This window comes from Cyrtonyx montezumae, unplaced genomic scaffold, assembly GCF_038088225.1.
Source record: "Cyrtonyx montezumae isolate F1298 unplaced genomic scaffold, pur_monq_1.0 scaffold_8, whole genome shotgun sequence".
Classification (NCBI taxonomy): Eukaryota; Metazoa; Chordata; class Aves; order Galliformes; family Odontophoridae; genus Cyrtonyx; species Cyrtonyx montezumae.
Genome location: NW_027072089.1, coordinates 73,875,617 through 73,900,724, shown reverse-complemented (window position 1 = coordinate 73,900,724; position 25,108 = coordinate 73,875,617). Strand labels below are relative to the sequence as shown.

The 25,108-nt window shown below is 34.6% G+C and overlaps 1 protein-coding gene across 2 annotated transcripts in view; it reads left to right on the top strand.

Moving 5' to 3' along the window:
- CDH9 (cadherin 9) overlaps positions 1-21,065 on the top strand; it is a 57,271-nt gene extending 36,206 nt beyond the window's left edge. The window contains exons 3-11 of one of the 2 annotated variants that reach the window (XM_065753240.1): positions 254-373; positions 976-1,143; positions 4,873-5,060; positions 6,383-6,636; positions 7,193-7,329; positions 8,258-8,379; positions 17,074-17,191; positions 17,287-17,538; positions 20,303-21,065. In XM_065753240.1, coding sequence (XP_065609312.1) covers positions 254-373; positions 976-1,143; positions 4,873-5,060; positions 6,383-6,636; positions 7,193-7,329; positions 8,258-8,379; positions 17,074-17,191; positions 17,287-17,538; positions 20,303-20,790 — 1,847 coding nt within the window. In that variant the 3' untranslated portion in view covers positions 20,791-21,065. The remainder of the gene's footprint in view (positions 1-253; positions 374-975; positions 1,144-4,872; positions 5,061-6,382; positions 6,637-7,192; positions 7,330-8,257; positions 8,380-17,073; positions 17,192-17,286; positions 17,539-20,302) is intronic. The other variant, XM_065753241.1, reaches the window with a different exon arrangement.
- Positions 21,066-25,108: the final 4,043 nt, after the last annotated feature.

The window sequence follows — 25,108 nt, the reverse complement described above, 5'->3', positions numbered from 1 at the left end:
TCAAAGGCATGTGCCATTCCCTGTACATTTCTAATGTTTAACTGAAGCACAGAGCTTAAGTGATATTGATTTTAGTCATTTAGTCATAAGGGAGATATGACTTATTTTACTGTTTGCCTGAGGAGGATAACACTGGATTTATCTATCAGATATTATTTGACTTTTTACTGAATCCAGTACTGAAAATACTGTATATGATTTCTAAGAAATACCTGCCTTCTTAGAATTATTTCCTTGTTTGATGCCCAATTAGGTACATCTGTTATTCAAGTGACAGCCACAGATGCTGATGATGCCAACTATGGAAATAGTGCCAAAGTGGTGTACAGTATTCTTCAGGGACAGCCATATTTCTCAGTGGATCCAGAAACAGGTTAGCAACTCACACGTCTCTGGTTTTTGCAATGACAGAGAGTGGATGCAGGGATGAAGTTATACGTCACTTTTATTTAAAGACTGCATGACGTAACGACATAAAGCAGGCAAACTTTTTATGAATCAAGGTTGTAACCCTTAAAAGTATAATTTTCTGATAAAACACATTGTTTCAGAAGAATAATTGCTTTATTTGATTTGAATATGACTTATGAAAGACAGTTGTGAACTCTAAGGTTAATGGAGTAATAGAGTGTAGATTATTGGGAGAGGTCCTAAGAGTCATGTATTAAAAGTTTATTTTACACCAGTTTCTGGGAATTTCATCTGGTTCATCTTTAAGTATATATATTTATATCTATACATGGAAAATTTCAGGCCATAAGAGAAAAAAAAGTCAACTCAGGTGCAAAGAAAACTATTTGTAAAAGTTTGTGACAGATTTTGACAAATGTATTTTTTCCACTGAAAGAAATATTAATTTAGAATATACAAACAGTGAATAATATCAGTTATATTTCTTACATTTCTATACATTTTAAAGATTGGAGGTTAAAGCATGCCTTCTACTCTTTGTCTTTGTTTTCTCTTTTTTCTAAGGCATAATCAAAACTGCTCTACCAGACATGAGCAGAGAAAACAGGGAAGAGTATCAAGTGGTCATCCAGGCCAAAGACATGGGAGGACAGATGGGAGGACTATCAGGGACCACCACAGTGAACATCACACTGACTGATGTCAATGACAATCCACCTCGATTTCCTCAGAGTATGGAGCACTAAGAGTTCTGCTGCTTTCCAATGAAATTCTCTACATCAGCTGTTTCATTGTCACTTTTGTGATCTTTTTTTTTCTTCTCTCTTTCTGTTATTTTTTATTTTAAATATAAATACTGACCCAGTATTGTGTCTATTTATGTTGCAGCATCATAAAAGCAAATGGGAATGTTTGTTTTTTTTAAATGTCAAAATATTTTTTGCAACTATTAGCTTATTTCACTTTCTTACTTTGCTCAAAGGAATAGTTGTAACAACAGACTATGATAACTGCAGGGTTTTGAGAACCTATACTGAAATTTAATTTAAAAAATCTAGGATTAAGCTTATAGAAATATTTTAGTCCCAAATGTTTAGCCAAGTTGTTCACCAAATTTTCTTATATACAACTTTGCACAGGCAAAATTAGTCAGAAGGTATGATTTGCTGGAAGTCTAAATATTTGCTTCAGGTTCTCTTAATCTGTACTTAAGGACTGCTTCTTATAATGTAGTCTGTATTTGACACAACTGAGGCTTTCAAAAATATCTCTGTACCTTAAATTTGCAAACAATAGAAAACTGCACAATACAGAAAGCTTCATGAAATATTACAGAACCTTTCATCCTAGGCCATTGGTTTAAATCCAGTTCCATGTTGTTACAATCAGTGCTTGCTAACTGCTTGACAGCCTGCAGATATAATAAACAGCCTCAATTCAGTGTCCACACTGTAAAATTTGAATTGCGTGTTGGCACTGATTAGAGATGCGACTGCCTCACTTTACAAATTCACCGAACAAAAAGGCTGAACTCTCTCCCAGACTTACAGGAGCTTGAAAAGTACTTCAGTGCCATGGCAACAAGTATACTCAAAATAGTATAAGCAGGTCAATCTAGAACAGATTCTTTAAAATGTTAGAAAACTCAGAGTGGAAGAGAGCATCCTTGAAGCTTGCTTCCATTCTTCCTAATTGGTTGTGATTCAAAAAGAGAGGGGACAGAAAGTAATGTGGGTCTATTAAGGAAAGAATAGCCTGAATTCATAATCAGAATTTACTCTCTGAGAATAACTATCACAGGGCAAACTCACAGTACAGTTTTCAACCAATCTTCTTCCATGATTTTAGGAGAGGCTACTCCTTTATAGGATGATATAGCCTACAATACCTTGGCAAACAGGAATTCCTGAACCTAAATTAGAGTGCAGTGTAGCACATTCTAAACTTCATTGCTTAATAAAATTAAATAAAATCATACAAAACAAAATTATATAAAACAATAAAGGATGTACAGAACTACAAAATAATCTTAGCTTTTCAATCTTATTAGCCTTTATTCCTCAACAGTGCTCTTTAAAGTTTAGCTGAAGCCTGTCTATAGAAGTTCTGATAATTATGATTAGCTTTGGTTATGGTATGTAACTGTAGAGAAATTAACACAATTTGATGCTTCATGAAGTATGCCATGTAGCTTCCTACACTGAATACCACTGAAGAAAATAGATCGGCCATATATGAATTACTATGGGATCTCTTCAATTTTCATTTTCTTGATGACCCTTCCCTATTGTTTTCTTTTTCCCAATCAGGGTGATTTTCAAAACTTCTGGGGAAACCAAATATACAGAAACATCTAAAGATTTTAATTTATTCTAAGATAAATAAGAACATACCTTCAAATTACTACATCGTTTTGGAGATTTTCTCCTTCCAATGGCAATTATTTTCCATTTTCTTTTATGTGACACAACAGTAAGTACAAATGTGACTCAAAGCAAACAGTGAATGGCAAATGGAGGCAACAGGAGTTACTGTGAAGTTGCTGAAGAACTGAAGACTGATTTATTAGAGTGGATGAAAGAATGACAAATGGCAGAGAGCACTGTGAAGTACTGGATGTTTGGATTGCAATAAGAAGAAACTGATTTTCTGTTTTGTTCTATTTCCTGAAACGTGAACTGGTCCCTCACACTTGAAAAACATAAGCCAAATTTAAATGCTAATTTATATAGCACAATAACGAAAAGCTTACATATCTGGAAATCAATTATACTTTAAATGAAACTAGCCATCTCACATGACAAAAATATGTAGCACTTACACAGCACCAGAAAAATAAGGAATATTTTCAGATGCAAAAACAATTAAGGTTGTTATTTATTTAGGAAGAAGTCATAAGTGGAATGATTAAATCTGTTCTTACAATATTCTCAGTTCACCTGACAAACCTTTGAATTTGAGTAAGCCTTCAAACTTATGGTTAGTTGCCAAGAATCCTTACTTTCATTAAGGTTTTCTGCTTTCTTTAAGGGAAAAACGTTTATATTAGTATATGTGATTGCAGACAAAGAATCTACTGCTTAACTTCCACCTACTATAGCAAATTTATAACAGTCAATATCATTTAGCATCAATCATCAGTTTCCATTTTATTACACATCTACACAAATATAGGGTATTTCCAGAGACATTCTTTTATACATTTTGAGGTACAGACTCCCTCCACACTTAGATGTCTACTGTGGACCTTTTGCATAAAAGGAACATTCAGGACTCTTCAAGTGTCTTAAATAAAAGCTAAGCATGTCTAAATACAGGAAACAGGCAATAAGCTAGTTAAAAGAAAAATTCTTGTCTGTACTGTAACTTTAGGTTAATAGAACTTTTAGATGCTCCGAACAATATTTTTACATTTTGACCAGTGTTCATTTGTCAGATGAAGACTTATAAGCTATTTTTCCCATGTTATTATTTTATACAGAGAATTTATATTTATTTATATGAAAAAAATATCTCAAATCCCAAAGATTCTGGAAAGTTGCATGAAAAATGTTATGTATGTGCATATATATTCAAATATTCTCTAGAAAATAACAGAAAATATTAATTAATAAACATTTATGTCTTGCTAGTGGTGAAGAATCTTTATTGTCTAGTTCTTACTGGTCAAGAAAGCATCTAATTAATACTTTTCCTGAAACAACATGTCCTAATAGTAAGATTTTTATGGTGAATGCTGTCTGAAAATACACAATCACATTTAATATATGTAGGCAAGATTAAAATGTCTGTGTAATCAGAATTATTTCTAGGAAAATCTTATTATAAAAACATTAAATGATGCCAACCATTGAAAGAACACAAAAAGTATGTGCAGAGTAAATTAAAGAAAATGTGAAAGTATCTGCATTTTAATTAACTCTAGCAATTAACATGAACATGTATCCAAATTCTCCTTACTGTGACGTTTTATTATGTATTATCAATAATGGATAAAAGAATTGTCTTAGATAGAACAACTGAAATGAATATAAATTTCAAAATATCAAAAAAGGAAAAATATAGCCTATTCTGTTTTAGTCTCCTGTTTTCTATAACTATTTTGACCCGATGAAACAAAGCAAAATCTTCTGCTAACTGCAAGTATATCAGGAGAACTGAGTTAAAAAATCGTTAATAGTTAGTTAATAGTTCATTATAATCACTGCCACATTAATGAGTCTCTCTGTTCCAGTATTAAAATCATTAAAAACACTGTACTAAATTTGAAGAATCACTTGAAATTTTTCTGACAGTTTGTCAGTCAACTCCAAGCTCTGTTTAGTACAAGAGAAAGTTTAGTATAATGACTAATGGAATTTTTCTTCATTTAGTTTTAAAAAATCCAGGTGAAATTGAAGATATTTATTATTCAGAAGAACAAAGTTTCTTAAAGTAAGAAGTTTTATTTCACTCTTTCAGGCACCTACCAGTTCAGCTCTCCTGAATCTGCGCCACCTGGGACTCCTCTTGGCAGAATTAAAGCCAATGACCCCGATCTGGGTGAAAATGCAGAGATTGAGTATAGCATCTCCAATGGGGATGGATCAGATATGTTTGATATCATCACTGACAAGGATACACAGGAAGGGATTATAACTGTCAAAAAGGTTTATTTTTTCTCCTTCTCTTTTATATGTACTTAGCTCTCCAGGTGTTGTGGTTATTTTTCCAGGGAATGGGAGGGTAGATCTCACAAGGGGTCAAAGCTGCCAAGGAGTTGTTCTATTAGTTTTGTTCTTCTCTTTCTTCAGAAGATATCTGTTATTTTCAAGTCTCAAGGGAAATTTACTGGCATGTCACTTCACATAAAGCAATACTTCAGTGGCAGCTGTCTGCTGAATATAAAAACTCTCACACAGTACTTTTGAATTAGGGCTGTGGGAACCTGGAGGGGTACAGTTTGCAGTGGGGCTTGTCAGCTGAATAGTGCAGTACTACTCACAAAGATTGGAGGCTCGCATGCAGTTTGATGATCTTACACCTACAGCCTGTCACTCTAATCTGTTTGAAAATCCAGTACACCCAGAACCTTAAATCTGTTTTTGTTTTAATTCAACCTCGGTGAAACTGAAATTCTTAGATATTATGTCCACTGAGGTCTTAAGAGCAAAGAAGCTGACAGAGATTTAACTCAAAATGCCATCTCTGACAGATTTGTTGGTTCTTTTATGTGTCCCAGACCATTGAAGCTTGAACATGGTTTTCAGTTCCACTCTTAACTGATCAATAACAATAAATTGCTGTATGTATATGTAATATAAATATACATATATGGAAACTATGCATATGTTCATTTCTGTGTGTATATGTTTGCACATATCCATGTATACATATGTATGTATATGCATGTATATGTATATATAAAAATAAATATTCATATATGGTTCCACGTAATACAAATATCACATAGACAGGAAATCTCACATTTTTTCTTTTCACTGTAGAATACGGAGGCTAGGAATAAGTTGAATTAGGGTTGCTCCTGATGCAGAATAGGCAAGGGTAGGTGATAACATGAGTAGATATAGGAGAATAGAAATAAAGCAGAGACTAAAAGAGCTGGTGTAAGTGTTTTAGTTCCATTTTAGAGGTTTCTTAGAGGAAAAATAAGGACATTTGCACCTCCTACTTGTGGAAGGAGTCCATCTTGCCTATTTCTTTCTTTCTTTTTATTTTTATATAGACAAATCCCTCTGGGCTCTATGATTCTGAACAACTAGTAGGCAGGGGGATCATAGTTGTCTTGTTGGCCTATATAAGTCCCAGTTTTTCTTATACTTGGAAAATGCCATCTTCCCCAAGAGGTGTTAAAATTTTGGGATCTTTTTCTTTGAAAAAATGCTTAAACATTTAGTCCATCATTGTAAAGCTGATTCACATTTCTTATAAAGTGACACAATTTTCTTTATTAATATTATTTGCTCCCTAGCAGCTGGATTTTGAAAAGAAGATATTATACACCTTAAGAGTAGAAGCAGCAAACACTCATCTGGATCCTCGTTTTCTTCTTTTGGGGCCATTCAAAGACACAGCTCTAGTCAAAATTTCTGTGGAAGACATAGATGAACCTCCAGTGTTCAGCAGATCCTCATATTTAATAGAAGTAGATGAAGATGCCAAGGAAGGAAGCATTATTGGGCAGGTTGTAGCCCAAGATCCAGATATAACAAAGAATACAATAAAGTAAGTCATTACACATTGTTAAATGCTTTAAATACAGGTTAAATCTCACACAAAGCATGATGAGAGTGCAATATAACAGTGGTGTGCTTGTGTAATTAAGCTCATAGGAGCCACTGAAAAATGTTCAACAGAGAAACATCTATGGGAGCTTGTGATGGCAAGCTGTTATAAAGTGATAATTACATCAGAAATGTATGTCTTTTAATGGCTGAATTCTCCAAGAATTTCAGTGCAAAAATAGTAGCTAAGAATGCTCATTTGTAGTTTTATTTCATCATTCACTTTGTAAATTCAAACATAATTTTGAATAACAATCAAATAAGCAGCCCACATAATTAACTTGCCTTTCATTCCACTCAGCCTTAAAGAAGATGTTTCTCTGTATTTGTAACATACTGCATTTCTCTGGCAGCTACAGAAGAGCTTAGGATCACCTATTAAGAAAACATTCTTGACTAATCAAAGATAAACTCACAAAATGTTTATAGATGGCTATAAACTAAACTGGAAACTGTATCAAGAAACAATGAAGCACAGTTGTAACATATCTTAACAGATATTCTGTGGATCGACACACTGACATGGATAGAATATTCAGCATCTATTCAGGAAATGGATCCTTATTCATCTCAAAGCCACTTGACCGGGAAGAAACTCCCTGGCACAACATCACTGTCATAGCAACTGAAATCAGTAAGTTGGAGTAATTTACCTAAGAACACTGTATCTGAGAAAGACTGGAATACTACGATATTTATGAAGTAGGTAGGCATGCCCTTCCTCAAATATTATCAATACACAGAGTCTCTTACATGTGCATCTAAATCTACTTAAGTATTATATTTGCCCATTTGTGAAAAGCTAATTTGGAATTTTAGAATTCAAATTAGCTTTTCACAAATGGGCAAATATAAAAGACTCAACAAAACTGATTTCTTCAGAAATCTCAGCAAATCATTTACAGTAGAAGCAATGCATCTCAGACAACCAATAACAGGGATCAGAGGGAAATTTTCTAATTTCTAATCTTTAGAAAGATTATTACGTTTTCCTCACACAACACTCCTTCATTGTTTGATCAAATATTGTCTCTGTTTTCAATAAATATAGTGCAGGAGTCATCTCCAACTATAGTTTGATGTCAGAGGTCAAGCATGATAATACTAACTAATTTTAATTTCTGCACAGATCCACTTTGTAATTTTACTTTTTGAGAAGGGACATTTTTTTCTTCTTTAGTTGACTCTAAATGTTCTTGACAGCTCTGCCTCAGGAAAGAGCTCTTGAAATGAATCATTTACTTCACCGATGTATGGAATACAAGTCAAAAATCAGTACCAACTCAGTGGCCTGTTCTTAATGCAAATCTTTTAAGTAGACTTTGTTTTATTTCAGAATTCAAGTAGCATAATAGAGGAAAAAAAAAACAAATATAGCTAGGGCTTTTAATCATATGGTAAATGCAAGAGTAGAATGTTAAGGATAATTATTTTCATGTTATCAAGATAAATGAGCAGTTCCAGTGTCTAATGGAAAAAAAAAAAAAAAAAAAGAAAAAAAATCAGGTAATTTTGCAAACTGTGTGTTATGCAAAACTTTGTAATCATTTTTCTTGTTTCAGATAATCCTAAACAAAGTAGCCAGATACCTGTCTTCATCCGGATTTTGGATATAAACGATCATGCACCAGAATTTGCCAAATACTATGAAACATTTGTCTGTGAAAATGCAAAAGCAGGACAGGTAAATGAATATTTATATTACTTGACAATTTTAGTGAACTATTAAGGAATACCATAATAGAGACTATAGAATATCTACATTTCAGCAATTGCAAATCAAACCAACAACCTCTTTATTCCCTGCCTAATGCAGCTGCTACCAATTGCTTACAAAAATATTTTAATAGATAAAGATGAAGGACTTCATGTTAATATAATATCACGTAGTATAAGGAGATGCTTACTTGTCATTTTTCTTCATTCTTAACATTAACAAATATTTCTCAGATCTATGCATAATGCTACAAAAACCTTTGTACTCTCTCATAACTTCCTTTCCTTTGGGAAGTTTTTCAAAGCCTTAGTTGACGAAGCTACACCTACAAGTACATATACAAAGGAAAATATGTTACTATGCTTAAGAAAAGGAAAGGTAAAATTAAAAGAAATCTTTTAAACACATACATACATACATGAATAAATACAGCTAATATAATTGTTTTCTTTGTAAGTTGATTACAATGATTCTAAGTTTACTTAAATTCAGAATTGAGATGAATTTGAGCAAAACTCATGTATATCCCTTTTTAACTTATTTAAGCGATTCTGTAATTATGTAAAAAGATGGTAAGATTTATGAAATAAAACTAGAAACAATATCTATTTATCGTAACATCAGTCAGATTTCAGTTTTAAATATTATGACGAAAGGTAAATGTTCTGCTAATTTTTAAATCTGAATGTACTTACCAAAATCTGGATGCAACATCAGATTATGCACCCTGAAATTGTCTCTCTAGCCTGTACTTAAGTCCGCACTTGAATCCTGACTTATTTCCTCTCTCATCTTTTAGAGGAGGAAAAGACTTGAGATCACTATTTTCCCTAGTAGAATTTTTAGACTGGTTCTGCTGCAGTAGAGAGAGGACAGGGCAGAATTCTAGGTCTTTCTTTCTGTCTATTGAGCATACTGACTACACAAAACTCAAAGACTTTATAGGACTGAGGGATATGGATATGCATAAGAAAATGTACTTATTTTTAGCTTTGTTTTCTGTCTAGTGTTATTCTTATTTACCAAGGCCATGATGGCTGCTCTGAAAATAGCATAAATGGTACTTAGGTTGATCTGGAATCTCAGTTCTTGCAGAACTCTAGAAAGGGCAAGAATATGCATTTTACAAACAGCATTTTACAACAGGTTTAAGTGATGAAAGCAATGATAGATAGATAGATAGATAGATAGATAGATAGATAGATAGATAGATAGATAGATAGATGAATGATAGATTTTTGTTTTAAGAAAAATACAAAAATAGAAGAGAGAGAAAATGGAGTGTGAATTGAAAAGAATCTGCATTCTGTCTGATTAGTATCTGTCATTCATTGCCCATAATACTGAAAGTTAAATGGCTTATAAATACATAGGATAGTTTGAGTTAAATCAATTGGCTTCAAAGAGGTGATTGACCATTATTTTAATTTTAAGAAAGTTCTACCATATCTGACCCCTTCCTGGAACCATGCCCCCTTCCTGGAAGCATTCAAGGCCAGGCTGGATGTGGCTTTGGGCAACCTGGTCTACTGAGGGGTATCCCCGTGTGTGTAGCAGAGGGTTTGAAACTAGATGATCTTAAATGTCCCCTATAACCCAAGCCATTCTATGATTCTATGGTTCTATTTTTGACACAAATGATGTACATAGATATATATGCATATCAAAGGCAGTGATTAATTTAATTACAACAGTAGAGGAAATTATAATATCAGAATGAACAAGGTACATCTTTCAAAATAACTGAGGCTTATGATCAGAGCATACTGTCTTAGTCAACAACATATATTGTCATATAAGTGTATAGTTCAATACTTAAAGAATGAGCAAGGCTTTTCCGTCAACATCTAGTTATTGAACCACCATGTTTCTGTTTTATGATTTACTACCTGTTATTTTCCATATTGAACACATAATTGAATACAAAAGATAATTCTAGTCATTGATTTGAATGGCTGGCATATGACCTAAATTCTGTCTGTACAACATCTCTTTTGCACAAGATGAAACTGAGACAAAGAAATCTTAAAATCTTAGTATAATGGCTGATAGCAAAGTAGGTCATACACTTCAGTTGAATAATACAAAGAAATCTTCAGAGCCTAGTAATTACTATTTCAGTGAAATTAATCATGTGGGATATTATCAATTAGCAAAATCTGGTTTTGTCATATATATGAACCAAGTTCAATGCAGTCATAACTCGTCAGTTTTTTCACCAAATAGTCCAGTGTACTTGATGAAATATCCAATAATGTATAAATCTGTGTTTACTCTTCTGGTGAATTCTGAGAAGGCCCATTAATTATGTGTCTTATTGTTTAGATCTTTCAACCATCTACTGTATCAACTTAATTCCAGGTATTATTTTCCTTACTTGGTAAAATTTGCATACTAGGAAGACAGTATGCATCAAATGTAGATGCAGAAGAACAAGAAACCTAGACCCCTCATGAATTTTTTAGCAATTAATTTCCTCATGCAGGCGTCTGAATTCAAACCTGGACATTTACGTGTATTTGAAAGAGTTTCAGAAAACAAAGAACCTTAAATAAATGAGAATACTGACATGTTTTGGCTATAGATGCTAAATTCCTGTGTTGCTTGTGTCTAACAGCTTCGTACAAATATGATACAGGATATCAACCCTTGTTGCATTCAGTTAGTACTCCTTCACTTTAAAAAATCACCTAAAAATGTTCTTGTATTAGAATCATCATTTTTTCACAGATCACAGCAGTGCTTCTACATCTGATGCCTATAACAAAGCGGACAGATTAAGAAGATAAATACATTTAGTTAATTTCTGGAAGATTATTATTTTTTTAATTGTGCCCAACTATTAATCACAGTGCTCTCTATCTTAGTTGCATAGTGAAGCAGTCAGAATGATCAAATATTGCTCTCTACTGTCTAGTGACATTATTCATTCTTACATCAGCAGATATTAGAGGATCCATTTGTTGTCTTTTCAGAAAAAAATCCTACGGACTTTCTCCTGGCACTCTGCCACTGTTTTGTCTCCAGTCATCAGTGGTAAGCTTAGGGAGAAATATTGTTACTAAAGATACATAAACAATAGCATTCATAAGGCTGGAGTAGATCTGTCACCTTGTAAGTCCCACTGGCTAATGCACAAGATATAGAAGAGTACGATGCAGCCTTCCCCTTGCAGAATTTTAAAATCCTAATCCTCTGATGGTGTGCTGAAGCCCCAGGGACTGCTGTAGGGAAGGCTCTGGTACAAGTTCTCTCATGCCCTTGTCACAGGAATTAATTGTGTCTTTGTAGCTGGATTAGGGGATGAATCCTCTCCATGGAAACCAGAAAGATTTACTTGAAAAGGAGGTTGAATAAACTGAACAAGTTAGTGACAACAATTCAGCTAATTTCAACATCTATCAATAATGTTTAAGATAACAACCTAGGTTGTTTTTTTGCATTCTATGCTATATTCTTTCCTGCCATTCAGGGGCTCTCAAACATCAAAACAGAGAAAGAATTCGTTTTCTCTCTCGGAATGCAGTAAGATTTTTCATTTCATTACTCTCAATGCACTCCCTCCTTTTTAAGTTGGAGCAGACAGATAACGCATTTTTAATGTGGTTGTTGCTAATTATCAGTCACAGCTAGTACATTGTACATCTCTTGTCCAAGTAGAAAACTATTGTCTCTATTTAGTAAGAGGCCCAAATTCCCTGTTTGTCTCACTTTTAAAATAAGAATAGATGTTTAATGAAGATCTTTACAACTTTCAGTCCTGTTTTAAAAGTGTCAGCATATATGTAGCCCAGAGCCAAGGAGTAAAAACTGTTTTGCTTTACAAAACAAAAAGCTTCATTAAGTGGTGGGTATTTTAGAACATTTCTGAAGACATAATGCACCAGGATCAAAAGTCTATTCAATCTTACCCACGTGTGTCTGAGCCAGTTCTGTAGTGGTATGCATGCTAGAATACTACCTGAGCACATGAGAGTGCTCAAGCCACACACTGACAACCTGGGCATCCACTTACAACTTCACTGATTTTGAAATACGTTTTCTGAGGGTACTTGAAAAATATTATTTACTCTTGGAGAAATGTAGCTGCTTCCAAATCCTCTACAAGATCTTGCACCCAACCACTTCCCACTGTACTGTGTTAGCAACATATTCAAGACTAGTTCGATTGTCCCTACCAGATCACATAGTCAGAAAAAGGGGCAAGGAAAAGAAAGGACAAGAGAGATGCAAAGTTGCTCTCCCATCACACCACAGTGTGTGTGAACTATTACTTCCTGATCTGTCAAAAGCATAGTCTCTCTTATACATTTTTCATAGTTTATTGCAGATATATTGGTGAGATCAAACACCAGAGAAATATTTGCTGCAGAAAGGAGGTTTAATACATTTCAAGAAATGACAAAGCCAGTGCTCCAAGATGTAGGATTTGTTCTGTTTTCTCCTAAGTCACTTCATAAAAGAGTCAGACAAAAACAAATAACAAAATGTCCCTCTCTCAAGTGTCTTGTGATTTTTTTAAATCTTGTTTCTGAAGCAGACAAAAGTAGAAAAATGGCATCTGAGAAATTTCTCAGTGCTGTACAATATCCAGGCTTATTTAAGAATGTAATGTAACAGAAACATAAGCCCAAACATTTCAGTTGGATTCAAGGCCTATTCCTCTGCAGGTCTGTAATCCTACAAAAGAATTAAAACAAAATTCAGCAGATTCTGCTGATAAGTCTCCATCATAATAATACCATTTTTCAGTGGTCTTGCTTCTCAGTCATTGGAGGTACAAATTTTATGCTATATGACAAATATATTGTTTAAAATTTCAGAAAGATGCTGTCTAAAACAGCAGAGCATCTTTAAACTCCTCTGCAATGACATTATTTTTCACTGTCTTGTTTAAAGTTAATTTTAAAATAAGGAATTCATATATATATATAATTTAAAATGTTTTAAAAACACATTTTAGAATGTGACAGTCATCACCTGAATGCTTCCGTAAGAAAAAGAATTAGCAGCAAAATATATAGTGGACACTCAAATTGTTTCAAATTTTGTTTTACATGTAGAAGTTTTTAATGTTAATGTATATTCATCTGTTCACCTCATCTTGTTCAGCTTTCTTCATTTAACTTTCTAATAATGCCTGAAGCATGTTGCTGCATTGTTAAAGAGTGGGCTGTGGAGCCAAGCTGCAACTGTGCTTTCTATGGATGAAGTGTCAAAACAGATCAGGCTGAAAACCTCACCTAAAAAGTGGTTAGCTAGTGCTATTTGTTAAAACATCTGTTTTGATGAAGATACACTGTCAGCTTAACGTTTTCTTTATGATTCTTTTCCTTTTGGAGACAGTCTCAAGGGTGAGTCCATGGCCCAAAACTCTTTCTTGTACAAATCTCTGTGTCTACAGATGCAGCCTCAGGAACATCTCTGAAATGCTTAGGGACCCTTACTATTCCAGAATGCCTCAACTTAGCTTTTACACACTTGCTGTATTTGAAGGAGCATGAATCAAACTATAGAGCAATCTATGTCTGTGGATATACCACATCTGTGGAGTCTGTAATGAGGTAGCCTATTCATTCCTAATCATTCTTTTGTTATTATTATTATTTTATTTTATTTGGTATTCCGGAGAAAAGATTAAAAAAAAAGAAAAAAGAAAGCAGTATTTTAACCAAACCATTGTCATATTTAAAAATCAATTCTAATGGGAAATGAGCCCAAATATTTTAAATGGATTATCTAGCTTCATCATGAGCAGAGTTCTCTAATAAATTCTTCCAGTTAGAATATTTCATGACTATAACTCACCTTACCTTGTCAAGTTACTAGAACTGTCCTGTGTATAAAAGAGAAATTGCTTATCAGTATCTAATTGTCTATTTTCAGTACCCTCAAAGGCAATGATCATGAAAAATTGGAACTTACCCATAAAAGCATACTCAAGAGTTTGTTTCTTTAATTGAAGTGCATATGAACACTGACATCAAAATAGTGGCAGTGATTCTATATTTCCAAATTAGGCCAATTCTCCTGGAAGTGATGGAGGAAACAAAATGTGAATGCTTGTTTCTCCTCTAAGCCTGATAATCTTGATGCGTTGGACTAAAAGGGAATTTCTTGAAGTAAAGCTTCCCTCATAAGTCTTACAGTGCTCTTAGAGATCTTTCTCTGAACTCTTGGAAAAAAGTGACCATAAGTCAATGTCAGTAATTGCTTCAATACGGAAGAAGGATATATTTGCATCATGAAATTGCATAATGTAAACAAACCAGTACTATTTCTTTTTTGAATAACTGATTTAATGCACAATACAAATAGGCTCATATTTTTCGTTTCTGCACTGATTTTCAATAACATCAGATTCTTTTATTTGCAGTTGTATTACAAACAAACAAACAAAAAACCTTAATTAGATAACATTTCTTATTTCTTTTCACCTTCTTCATTTGAAGAAAATCACCTGCATTCATCCCTTTCCATTGTTCTTGTATTCTCACATTTTTCCTGATGGAAAAACAGCTGGTTCTCGATTTATGCAGCCAATAGTTTGAGCAGATAAAAAGATTTTTGCTGCTGTTGTTGTTATTGTTTTCTCCTTCAGCCTCACCATTAACAATAAGTTTTCATTGTAATTGGGTTTCTCTATGCCTGGCGTAATTGTCGTCCTCCATGTCATTTGCACATGAAGGGAATAAAATCCAGATCCCACAAATGTCACACTGATTACATCTCAAAAAATTCCAGCATACTCAACTGCAATTTCTGGTAGCTATTATATCAGGGTTTCTTTATCCTTGAGTTTTTCAACAAGTAATTGAAGAAATATTATCACTTATTTTAATTCTCACTCATTTCTGGCACTTTTTTTCATGTGTTTTCAAACTTGAAAAATTTTGAGGGAAAAAAAATTATATTCATTGTGGTATTCTATGTCTATCAAAAATTGTATTTTGTTATAATAATATTCCACTTAAAGCAAAGCAATATCTGAGTCTTTCTCTACGGCCACTGTCAGAAGCATATTGTGACAGAAAGAAGTGTGATAACAGGGGAAAAAAAATTGGGAAATTGACAAACAAACAGAAAAAAATACAACTAAAATGAAGTGCAATGATCATCAAATGCTTTAAAAGTGTAAACATAGTAACATATTTTGTAGAACAGTATCAGCAGCAGCAGGTTTCTGGTTTCTGAGTATTACAGTAGGAAACAGACATTAATTTTTTTAGCAGCCCTGTAATTATGTTTGTACAATAGTGTTTCATCCTGAGTAATACTAATACTCAGCCAAATGTCAGTATGATCTTAAATATCACTCAAGATGATTTTTTAACAGTTTGCAAGAAAAAACTGTTCCTTACTTGATTGCCGCAATGCTTAAAAATCACATCAGTGTTACTTGTCAATTACTGTATTTCTTGAAGGGCTCATGCTGTACTCTTCCTGGAAATATCAGAAAAACAAGCCATGAAGTAAGCCTTTGATAACAAGTGGCTTTGATGTCTGTGGGATTTCAGGACACCCTATGCACTGGAAACACTTGAAAACCTCAAGGCAGGCATTGGCTCCCTCACAGCTTTAAAAGAGACAAGTCTGACTGCTGAGCTCCTTCTGCCTCTTAGTTTAGGTGCTACTGAAACTCAGCTATACTGAATTGCAGTACCCTCAGAAGAAGCTCACAGTTATTCTCACACCAGCAAGCTTTGTCATCTTCAGAACTCACGCACACCCTTGAAATCCAAGGTAGAGTACAGGTCATTCTCCAGCATGGTACCCACTGGAGAGTGCAAGGGGCACAACAGTCAATTGAATGGCTTGTTCCATTATTACTGCTCACAGAGCTCCACACATGACTGCTGCAAGTCATGGCTCTGTCCATCAAGCTCTCAGGTAGCTTCTCCTTCCTCAATTCTGCAGCTGCATTACTTGGCCTTCAGCAGCAGCTAGATAGAAAAATTAAAAAGAAAAAGTCAAATCACTAGTGTGCATGTCTATATATAATCAGGTACATATAATTGTACTTATTTTTATGCAACAGGAAAGCCTGTGCAACCTGAAATCACTGTTGAGGCCCTTCTTTTTCAATCTTTTCTGCTCTGATGTTATGTTGGGGCTGTTTCCACGGCCACTAGAAGGCTTGAGTGCCCTTGTTTACAGTTGTAAAGCTTCACAGCCAGAGATTTCAATTTAGGAAGGAGTAAAGTATCTCCCTTTATCACCTCAGGAGAGCTGAGCATCCTGCCAGTGCAGTACTCAAATTTATCATCAGGCACAGATGAGGTGGACTGGGAATTAAACCCACTTAACAATTGGTTTACACACTGCTCTGTCTTTACTATATGAGGCCACAGGAGGTTTATGGCTTATTCAGAAGGGCAATTGTTTCTGTAGCACCACAAGATACTGAGTACAAATCAAGGCAGACGGCAGTCTCACAGTGAAGACTTGTCCCTTTTTCATTCTCTGTTATATGTTTAAACAACAAAGCAACAAATTGTTTATTGGAACCTCTCCTGTGCTTATGTGGGAAACATTTCGCCTAGGACATCAGTTTGTGCCTACTTGTTCATCAGATTTTCACTTTGACATGAGAGGCAGAGAGTTTATTTTAAACAAACATTTGAGAAAGAAAAAAAGCATGAAATACTGTTTTCTTTATAGCTAATACAGACTGTCAGTGCAGTTGACAAAGATGAACCTCCTCGAGGACACAGATTTTTCTTTGAGTTGGTGCCAGAATTTGCTGTTCATCCAAACTTCTCCATTATAGACAACAAAGGTAACTTCTGATCAGCACCAGCTTCCCCATCACCCCATCCCACTACTGTCCTGTGTTCATCTTGTAATGAATATTTATTCTGCTTTCCATTCTAGACAACACAGCAGGAATTATGACTAGAAGAAATGGATATAGCCGAAGTAAGACAAGTACATATCTCCTTCCAATCATAATATTTGACAATGACTACCCAGTTCAGAGCAGCACTGGCACACTGACCATCCAAGTCTGTGCCTGTGACAGCCGGGGGAACATGCAATCCTGCAACACAGAGGCCCTTCTCCTCCCTGCTGGCCTCAGCACAGGGGCACTGATTGCCATTCTCCTCTGTATCATCATCCTGTTGGGTATGTACCTGTGAGGAGATGTACGATTGACAAGGCAAGGGCCGGTTGCTTCTCGCCCCCTAGTATTCTTCAACCCCTTATTCATATGACACTGCAGAACAACATTTCTTATCTAATGCAATCTCTTATTTCTTTGTAAGAAATCTTTTCTAAGATAGAAGGGGAGGTGGGAGGGGAAAAAGAGCAAATGTGGGCTGTTATTCATCATTACAATTCATAAGAATGAACAAAAAAGAAACAGTGAGACTATCAGTATTTAGGCAAAATAAATTTAAGAATCTAGGTTCAGTTTCAGGTACTATGCACATCAGAGCAATATTTTACATTATAAACAGATCATCATTTAAATCCAGGACTCTTCCTGAAGCTGAGTGATATGTTTCTCCATGATTAGAAAAATATCAATTATACCAGGTATTTAATCATGAACGATTTGTAATTTATATACTCAGGAAATATTTAGCTCAAAAGCATAGAAGAGAAATGTTCAATTGCTTGCAAGTGGTAGTGAGTACAGCTGATTAAATAAAGTTTGAGCACAGAAGTCAGGTGTGTAGCTGGAGAGCAACAGCATTTGAAAAACTAGGGGATATGTGAAGGAACTAGAATAAATGGTAACTCGTAACATGATTTTAAGAGCACAGAAACTGTAAGTTATTAGTGTTGTTGGTCAGAGAAGTGCCTCTTTAAAAGGGCCATTGTCTCCACTTTCAGACAACCTCTGCTTTAAATCTCATCTGCCTCCCACCCATTTCAGTCAACACAGATTGCCAACAGGGGACTGAGAAGTTTACAGGTGTCAGGTTATGTCAGGTTATATCATTTTATCAGTTATTTGGATTACTAGCAAGATCAAGTGGATTTAGGCTACCTCCAGTAAATGTTTGTATGACTACAGAGGCTGTCAGGTAAGGGGAACTATATATTTGTTAACTAGATCTGGGAAGGGAGGGTGCATGAGCTCTGACAAGCTGATTATTACTAATGCTTAGGTTTGAGCACCACTGCTTTCCTGATTTCAGCCCAAGCCAAATTTGCTTCCTCAGGATATTGTCCAAGCATAGTCTGAGCAGCAGAACTTTCAGGGTACAAATCCCAGCAAGCAATCATGGTTCAAGCTCTGTGGGTTCTGCACCTTCAAAGCCCCCTCTCAAGTGATAACACAGAGCATAAAATATATACCACAAAACACATACCCTCTGACTATGAAAACACCACTCTGATGGCCTGCAGTGTGTCAGTACAGAAACACTGAACTAAAAACAAAAATCAAGATTGTCGTTGTTCCTTAGGACCATAGCAACAGCACATGTGACAAAACAGCCTCAGGGACCCATGCTGTGCAAAACACGTGTGACCAGAATGAATCTGTGGACCCAGAGTCAGAGATGCTGCACTGCTTACCACTTCAGACGGAGCTGAAGCCAAAGTAGTATAAGGCTGGAATGCAGCTAAACAAAATTCCTACAGCTGATTTCCTTCTTGTCACTTTATTTAAACACTATTCACCAAGAGGTGTGTTAAGACAAGAGAGTGGCATGACTGTGCCTACCACAGGAGAAACACTATGTACCCAACTGTGATACATTTTTAATAATAATTTTTTATCTATCTGCCTTCACATCTGCCCCTACTTTTTCTATGAAGTTAATAAATCTATGAATAGACAACACCTTGTCTAGTACTAGAAAAAACTTGAAAAATATTGTTCCTGTACCCACACAAAATCACAAACAGAATAGTCTTTCCCTTTGCAGCACTGTACCAGAATAAGAAGATATCTGCTACCCTCTCTGTCCTCAATATATCAATTCTTATTTTATTCATTATCACTCAAGTAATTTAGAGTAAAAAACTTTGCTCCAAAGGCTTAACACACTGTTCTAATGCCTTTAAGTGTGGCTCGGCATCAACTGTTATTCCTCACTGACAGATGATCTCGTTGGTCTTTCCTATTTACTTCAGATACTGGAGCTTGGGTCAGATTTTTAAATGCCTTTAAATATTGAATTTGTACTGAAATCAATAACATTTAACAAGAAGAATGTATTTGCAAAGTTTAACTTTTGTTTCTTATCTTCCACTATAGAGGCTCAACTTAGTGCCAGTTCTTACCTCTCCAACAGGAAGACTTCACTCAACTAGCATTTCTTAAACTATCAGAATCATGCTTTAGAAGAAACAGTCACAGAGATCAGATTTCAATTCCTGCAGTCACTGAAGCCAAAAATGGTTCCGTCAATAATATTGATAGCAAAAGGTTCTCAGGTTCTTATTTTTAGAAGAACTTGCAGATCCTGCTTTCAGTAGTGAATGAGGCACTTAGGAATACCTAAATCACTACCTTTCAAGAGAGAGAATTCTTTTTGCTTAGGAGACTCAACTACTTTTGATAAAATTACTGTTAGTGACTGCCAGGAAGGCAGTACTTTACAAAGTAAAACTGAAGTCAAATACTAGTAAGATGATAAATTTTAAGACATTCTCCACTTTTCAACTTCAGCTTAATAGTAATAAGTATATCTACATGGAATATATATTTTAACCATTGCTCCCATAGCTTTAAAAACATATATATTTGGCTGTTGCACAAGTGCTAATATTTTTCCTTATTAACATCAACTTCAGCTTTTGTACCTATTTCCCCACTAAAAATCCTCTGACAGTCTTAAAACATTTCAAGAACAACAACTAATGAAAATATTGGCTCATTTATTTCATTTCTAACTCTCCATTTCTTCTTTTGTCTTTTGTTTCTTTTCAGTGTTAGTTGTCTTGTTTGCAGCCCTCAAGAGACAGAGGAAGAAAGAACCCTTGATCATCTCGAAGGATGATGTTCGAGACAACATTGTGACATACAATGATGAAGGGGGTGGGGAAGAAGACACCCAGGCTTTTGACATTGGGACACTGAGAAATCCAGAAGCAAGGGAGGAAAGTAAGATGAGAAGAGATGTCTTACCAGAAACTATATTTCAGATAAGACGGACTGCACCGCTCTGGGAAAACATTGATGTTCAAGATTTTATCCATCGAAGGTTAAAGGAAAATGATTCAGACCCAGCTGCCCCTCCTTATGATTCACTAGCAACGTATGCTTATGAAGGAAATGATTCCATAGCAAATTCTCTTAGCAGCCTGGAATCACTCGCCACAGATGGCAACCAAGACTATGATTACCTCAGTGACTGGGGACCTCGATTTAAAAAATTAGCAGATATGTATGGTGGAGAGGAAAGTGACAGAGAGTGAGGGAGTAATCTGTGACCTGGTCAATGTTAGTGGAATTCATGCCTATGTTACTAGATAAAGTGGCCTACTATCTCTTACTTGGAATTTCTTTTTTACAAAAAAAATAGTTGTTGTCTTAGTATGGGTTTGCTTAATCAATAAATCAACGTAAATGATTATGAATGATTTAGATTAAAAAAAAATCTATAATTCACCCTCTCTGCCTAGAAATTTCTGAAAAAAGGTTTTCATATACAATGAAAACACAATAAAAGGCTTTTTGTGCCTTTAATTAAGAGGTGGATTTTTTTTTTCAAAATTATTTTGTTTTACCTTTCCTACTTGCTCGGACATTGTGAACCCACACTGTAACATAATCCCTAAAGTATACTTAAATTATAACAATATTACTGCCATATTTATTGAGTTAAAGAATGTCTGTGTGTCGATTCATCATGATATTTTTATATATGTATATTTATATTTTTGTATTTTTATTAAATAAATTAGTATTTATAAAACCACTACTTATGCATGTAATTTGTTAACGACAAAAAACTGTTCAGTCTTTCTGAACAATATAAAACTGCGTACTGTGCAAAACTTAATTTTCAGATGCTTCTTCTTATAATGAATCAGTAGTTGAAATGTGCTGTGCAAGAACAATATGGAGAGTACTTTGTAATGGGAATGTAGCATAGAAAAAAAGATAAATGATTTTGAAATTTTAATTATAAATAAATGCCATCTGCCTTGCAATGTGTATTACTATATGGCATAAGATTACAGTTTTGTTTTTTTTTGTGTGAAACTCCTCTACACCCACAATTACCTTCTTTAGAGACAAGGTAATAAGAGACTGGATTTAATAGATATGTGCCTGGGGATTTTAAGGAAGCATGAAGGTTTGTTTTGGTAGGTACAATAAAGAGGATTTATATTGTGTTCTAATATTATTTTGTGGTTTTAAGACAATTAGGAAAATTAGACTTTTGTTACTAATAGGGGCTTTTAAATTAAAGCAAGACATGCAGAAGAAACAACATTCAACTTTGTCGATGTTGAATATTTTATTAAATATTTTAGTCTTCTTTCAAAGAACTGTCTACATGTGCATATATTTTAAAGTGTTAACAATGATCTAGAAGACATTTATGTTTCTAATCTGTTTGCTGCTTCAGCTTTCATGCAATGCATATTTTTCTTTCCAATACAGGATAGGAGGAATTTACCTTGATCAGCCGTGATCTGACCGAGAGTTGAGAAAGTTATGTTTAAAAAATTAAGTATGAAAAGAACAAAGAAATCAACAATACAGAATACATAGTACTTCAATTTTTAAGGAAAACTAAGTGCATCTGGCTGTCCAAAATAATATGTTTTTAAGGTTTGCTCTAAATTACTAGATTTCCTAATCTATTTTCTATAAATCAGTTTTTTTTCAGATCTTTTTTTTTCAGAAACAAAAAATCAGAGGCACTCTCAAATTAACTCTGTCAGAAAACCCACCAGAACACTGCAAGTATTTAATACTTGTCCATTATGATAATTTCTAATACTGGAAAATAGTTGTATTTTTTTCAGGAACAAGTAACTTCTGTATTTGAAAGGATATTTGTCCTTTCCCAGATTCTTACATTTTGGTAAAAGAAAGGATCCCAAATAAAAGTAACTGAAATCCGAGACAATGGATCTAAAGACACTTTTATTGTTTGTGTTCTTACATATTTTGTTGACTCTATTTTAGTTAATTTTACCACTTATATACAAAAGATGATATAATGTGGCCTGAAGATTCACTCTTCTCTTACTAAAGAGCTAATAGAGTTTACACACAAAGTCACTTTAGCCAGACATAGGAACAAATCCTGCATATTATTTTTCTTTCTACTATGTTGATTTTCAGACAGTTTCTAATAAAATATCCTTTCACTGTTATTCACTTTATCCCTGTAACACTCTCCCCTGATAGTTTCAATAATGCATCTCTGAACTTTGTTCTTGGAAGGAAGTCAGGGGGACAAGGGAGCTCCAGCGTAGCACATGAACAGCTCGCAGTGAGATGCACATCAAGCCTACAACAAGGTATTGAATTTTAAAAGATTAAATTGTGACAAAAAATCCAAATAACCTGCAGTTGTTGTAATAACAAGGCATCTACTTAAAGCTTGATGGTATCATAACGCATATTTCTTTTTGTAAATTTCAGAGGTGAAAATCAGATTTTGGAATGCATGTCCTTAACAGTGTTGCTAGTAAGTAGAAGTACTTATGAAATGCATTAGTTTTCAATGATTTATATATTTAAGGAAACTGCCTTAACATAGAATTGGAGGAAATAAATGTATGGTAAAAAAAAAAAACAACAAAAAAACAACCACCTGAATAGACATTGCTGGCAGAAAACATTCAAACTGAACCAAAACAAGAATGTAAAAATAACTTCCTTGACACAAAGAAGCTGTTAACACAAACTTCATCTTCAATGACAAATGCAGTATACTGGACTAAGAAGCAAGCTTTTAGCAATTATTAAGTTGTCATCAGAAATCTGAATATTACACAATGATGCTGAATGTCAAGAGAGAGGAAAATGAGAATACATATGTCCCCAGGCAAGGCTACATACAGACAAGGTATATGTCAGTGTAGTTGAATAAGGCTTTTAGATGCTAAGAGCTGTTACAGAATGCTTCAAAGATTTCCAGTTTGATTTGAGAGAGGCTACTAGTAAAAGCAGAAAGAAGGAAACAGGGTGTAGGGCATTATCTTCTTTACATGTATGTATTCAATTTATAATTTATATTTTCCATATGGAGATTATCTAATTTCTGTAATGTTACTATTCAAAGAAGAGAGAGGAAGGAAAAAAATGTATTTCAGAAGTCACCTCACAGATGTCTCTGATGGAGGAATATTCTTGATGTCAATATACCATGTTACCACTGCAGTACTGCGGGAAGAGGAGAAACTGCAGGGGATCTTAAGAGAAAAAAAAAAGGGCACAAGCTTCTCTTCTCAGTCCTGAATTTCTCATTCCATGAGTCACTGCCACTAGAGCAGAGAGGGGGAGTTTTAGACTTTGTTTTCAGCACAGGAATGAGAATGCACTTTCCCATGCTTTCCAGTGCAGTGAGCAGAAGAATGCTGTACTACTTGAAGTGTTATATGTTCAGAGGATGATCTACATAGATGTACAGCACTCAGAATTTCACATAGCTGTTGGTGCAAAACAAAATATTTCTCAAAATTACTAAAAATTTCAAGCATTCTTAAACTGATTAAGAATAATTGGCCAGTTTACTACCAGACATGTAACTATGTGGGTTTATGCATTCAAATGGGCTGCAGAAAATATGTTTTTCTATAATATATGTCACTTTTAAAAAATGTGTTCTCTTACTCTTGCATCTAAAGTAACACACAGTAAATACTCATCATGTCATCAAAGTAGCAATTTAATTCACAGTAGAAATTACTGTAATATTTCCATTTTGCTCTTTATCATTTATAACTGTTTCCATCTACTGAGAATGTTTTTTGCCTTTTTGATTATACGTAATAGAGTAGAACTAAAATGACATTCATACGCAGTGCAATGAACTTCTTCATGTGTCATAAGCCAGACTGCTTCCCAGTGTACTTCCATGGAGGAGTTCATGGTTATCACAACCCTTAACATGGTTAAAGGAACTGATGAGCATAAGTGTTGTTGTTTTGTTTTTTTCTTTTGAATTGTTCTATTGATTTATTTTGGCATTCTTAGGTGATACACTGATGGGTGCAATGGATAAAAGGTCCAAAGAAGAAGATTGTGCTTCTTCTGAATAAGCAAATAATATCTGTCCCAACCTTGGCAGAATTTCTGAATGATTCAGTGGGATATACAATACTAAGTAGCGGGAACAAAGGAGAGGGATGAGAGAAGGAGCACCTTCTAGTGATATTTCTGCAGATATTTCTGTATCTGTGAGTGAAGTGAGAGACAGAAGTTCTGGTCTCTTCATCACCTTCATCCTATATGAAATCTACAGTATCTTGTGAGGTTACAGACACATGGGATTTCCTCAAACCTCATACATGTCTCATCAAGAAGTTAAAGATCATGAGACTTTAGAAGACTATCAAGAGGGAAGAGAAATATTTTTTATGCTGATAATGCATGGATCAATTTTTCTACCACTCAGGAACAGGAATAAAAGCGGGTGGGAGAGAGATGAGGTGAAGTGAAAGTAAATAAATGAATAAAAGTCTAAATGAAAGAATATTCCAAGAAAAAAAGGTAAATCTACCTCAATATAAGCAAATATCTCAAAAGCTGAAAAAATATGAATGTATG